Below are 4,215 nucleotides of genomic sequence, written 5' to 3' on the forward strand. Positions count from 1 at the left end.
GCCAAACTTCTCCAGTCTTCTGACTTATACTGAGAACTGGAATAGTTCCTCTGCAAAAGGCATGGGCCATGCTCTTTAACTAGGAGCTCAACAAAGGCTTTTGACTCCTGAGCACCCCAATGTTGCGCTTGGAAGTGCACACCCTCTCCAACACCAGCCATGTGTCCTAAATATCAAGCTCAATGTATAATGAGCATTTCCCACCAGTTCCACTTTAAATATCATGTTTTTCCACCAACTGCACATATTGCGCTTACTGAGACTTCACACTGTCTGTTTTTTGCTACATTTGAAAAAGGTGTGCACAGCTTACCATTGCACAAACACAGAAAGCCAGTGTGCATCTGTTTGAGCAATGGTAAGCGATGTGCAACAGTGGACAATAAAAAAAAGCAATGCAATTCCAAGGTTATTTGATATACAGCCACTTGTGCAGCTCTGTTATTCAAATGGGATTGCAGAAATATACTTCCATGAACATAGTACCAATTATATCCACAATCATACTTTTGATAATAATTGCACAATACCCATATAAACGAATAGGTAAATAACTGACACAATATTAATGCCTCAGCCCTCATACATGTAAATATTTGTATTAGTTACACTATGTCAGGTGTTATGAGTGACAGTAAATATAGTGTGACGTGGAACAACATAAAAAGTGTATGGAATATGCAGTTTTTGAACCTAGGACCATGTGGACAGTAATCCTAAACTTACAGTTCTTGCCACAAGAAAGTTGAGAAAACACTTGTCTATGTTGCACTTCATTTGTATAATCTGCAATGTCAACACAGTATCTGCAATGTCAACACAGTAAAAAAAAAGTCTGCTCACCCAGTACTACAACCCAGAACCATTTACATTCCAGACCTAGACTTACCACCTACTGCCACAGGATTAGCTACAAGACATTCCCTATATTAGTATTCATTGTTTGGCTGTGTTAACACAGCACAGCTTCACTTACCAGGTTTGCGCAATGCCCAGTGGTATTAATTGAATGCATCTGGTTTCTATTTTTGGCTGTCTGGGTCAATGTCTGACACATGTATGGTCCAGTCATGCAAATGAGCTAAGCATCACACAAACATGTAAAAAACAAAAAAACAAAACAAAGAAAAAACAAACAAAAAAAAAGAAGAGAGGAAAGAAAAACAACAAAATACATAAAATTAATAAATGCAGAATGACACATCTATGGCAGGGGTCCTTGTATGATTTTTTTCAATTTAAATGTGTTTGGGACCTTGCCAAATATGGAACAAGGGAAAGCAATTGCCGTGCTGTCAATCACTGAGTACAATCAAGATTTAGCAGACAGCAACCTTACATGGAAATGCTATCCGCATTTCCGAAGAGGTTTTGTGGCCAAAATACAATGGTGCATGCTGCAAAGCCTTGTTTAAGCATGCCACGCTTTATTAATATGCATTGCCTGGCACTGCCACAGGCATATCTTTCTGTATACGGGAACACTCTGTGTAGGCCCTACACAAACCCTACCCCTTCTTGAATCCTGCAATATGTCTATAACCATCTAAATGAATGCCTCTAAAAACATGTATGTGGCTTGCTTACAGACAGGACTGCAAATCTAAAAACATTTTTGACTAAGCGATTAAAAATGTTATACACATTAAATATGAGGGGGCAACAGTCAAGTGATATGAGCATTTTTTTTAAATGCTAGGTTCATGGGGGGGGGGGGTAGCAATAAGCATATGTGAGTACAAAATGGAATTCACTGCCTACACCCCTTGATCTAGCTCCCTAAAACCCTAAATAGGAGAAACTGAAAAATTAATGAATTTTTTTGTAAGACTTTTTTCATATTTTCAACGTTTTTAATATATCTTTGCTCTAACTTTATGAAAAGTTATGAACATTCAAGTATGTGTGTGCCTACAAATTAAAACAAATGATTTCTAGTGTCTGGTGGTCAAATGTGGGCAGTTTAATTTTAAATTCTTGCTTAAATGGCATATGATAGTGAAATATTGTATATCATTTAGTCTGAATGTTTTGAATTAATGCTGATGTTTATGACTGTAACCATATTACAGAAAAAAATGTCCAGAGGGAACGGCCACATCAAGACAACTAAGTAAATATATACAGAAATAAAGTGAACCAATGGGGGAGGCATTGTTGTGCTGGTGCCCCTCCCACAGTCTCATCTTTTCGAGTTTTCTGTGTGTAACTCCACCCTGTTAAACACTGACACTAAAAGATGGTGGTGTCAGCTAAGGTACTCTTCAGTATGTTGCCAATACATTTCGTACTATGTGTAAAGTTCAGTCCTACTAGGACTAATGTAAACCTAGGCCACAACGGAAGTCCACAGTTTATGACATGAGAAGACCTTTCCTAGGCACAAAGTTCAACTCTTCAGAGAGTGTTATAAATACGCCTCAGAGCAGAAGTCCATAGTTTTTGGACTGCACGGCAAGATTGTTTATGAGTGATAAAATTGCCGGTTGTAACCTCGGAAAACGATGCATCGCCCAGAGCTGCGGGTAGCTGTTATCGGTGCAGGGGCCGCGGGCCTCTGTGCGGCCCGACATCTGTTGGAAGAACGGCGGGCCCTATGCTCTGAGGTGGCGGTGTTTGAACAGTCAGGTTCTGTGGGTGGCATATGGGTATACAGTGAGAAGATTGGCACCGACGAGTATGGCGTGCCATTCAACTGTATGTACAGAGATCTCAGGTAAGAAAGGGGTGGCACAACGGTAATCGTTAGAATAAATTATAAAAATACAGGGCCAATGTAAATTAAACATAATTTTACCTACTTGTCTTGAAATAGTTTAATTACATGATACTTTTTCGTTATGAATGAGTCTTTTTTAAGACGCCCATAACCGACATTAGAATGCATCTTGGCAACGTCTTTGCGTACTAACTCTTGTTAGCTGCATTGTCACCACTGACGCTCTCAAGTAATAAACTTTGTTTTTTAAATCATAAGGTCTTCAAAAAGTATGTATGGAGAGTATAGTCTAATCTTTGGATTTCCTGTATTTAGCTCAGTGCCTCTTAATGTCTTCTAGAACGGGTGATTTTTGGCGGAAAGATGACGAATCACACACAGAATGTTGTGTCTTTCGGCTTATCCCGGTTAGGGGTCGCCACAGCGGGAACTCTGGTCCGCTAATGTTTGGTAGTGAATTTTTACGTGCCGAGTTACCAGCCCTGACGCACAACCTTCAACGCAGGCACGCCCATTCACGCATGCCTCCACACAGAAGACGCTCTAGCCGAGAATCGAATGGGACAGCAATTTGAGTTATAGACTACTTTTACTTAGGGTTACCAGTCCTTTTTAAGCAGTCATATTCTGGGGTGGGGGGGCAAATATGTTATTAGGACTAACCATTTAATAAATTTTCTTTAATAGTTGCATAAAACAGTCTGTATATAAAACACCCAAATGCTATATGAAATTGCATAAGTAACTCAAATGCCACAAAAATAAGCTTTTATTTTAGAAAAAAAAAATGAAACTTTGTAGTGGTCGTGGGTATGTTTTATCCTGCAAAATTTCACGTTTCTACAAAATTGTCCCACTTTGGGCATTTGAAAAGGTGGCAACTCTACTTTTACTTTAAAAAGATACATTTTTCATTCAGATTCTCGTATTCAGTTAATGTCTCAGGTTGATGATTCTTCTTTCGGCTGCTCCCGTTAGGGGTCACCACAGCAGATCAACTGTTTCCATTTCTTCCTGTCCTCTGCATCTTCCTCTGTCACACCAACCACCTGCATGTCCTCTCTTACGACATCCATAAACCTTATCTTAGGCCTTCCTAATATACTCTGTATCTCTCCTCAGCACATGTCCAAACCAACGTAATCTTGCCTCTCTGGCTTTGTCTCCAAACCTTCCAACCTGGGCTGACCCTCTAATATACTTATTCATAATCCTGTCCATCCTCGTCACACCCAGTGCAAATCGTAACATCTTGAACTCTGCCACTTTAAGCTCTGGCTCCTGCCTTTTTGTCAGTACCACTGTCTCCAACCCATAGCTGGTCTCACTATACTCTTGTAGACCTTCCCTTTCACTCTTACTGGTACTCGTCTGTCACGAATCGCTCCTGACACTCTTCTCCACCCACTCCATCCTGCCTGTACTCTCTTCTTCACCTTTCTTCCACACTCATCATTACTCTGAACTGTTGATCCCAAGTACCTAAACTCATCCAC

The 4,215-nt window shown here is 40.1% G+C and overlaps 1 protein-coding gene across 1 annotated transcript in view; it reads left to right on the top strand.

Moving 5' to 3' along the window:
* The first annotated feature begins 2,219 nt into the window (after positions 1-2,219).
* The window catches only part of LOC122806712 (flavin-containing monooxygenase FMO GS-OX-like 4), a 159,806-nt gene continuing 157,810 nt past the window's right edge, over positions 2,220-4,215 (top strand). Inside the window, exon 1 of the mRNA XM_044077353.1 lies at positions 2,220-2,716. Within this exon, the coding sequence (XP_043933288.1) occupies positions 2,505-2,716 (212 nt within the window). The 5' untranslated portion in view covers positions 2,220-2,504. The remainder of the gene's footprint in view (positions 2,717-4,215) is intronic.

The sequence above is a fragment of the Protopterus annectens genome, chromosome 7.part0 (assembly GCF_019279795.1).
Source record: "Protopterus annectens isolate FY-2018-M chromosome 7.part0, PAN1.0, whole genome shotgun sequence".
Lineage (NCBI taxonomy): Eukaryota > Metazoa > Chordata > Ceratodontiformes > Protopteridae > Protopterus > Protopterus annectens.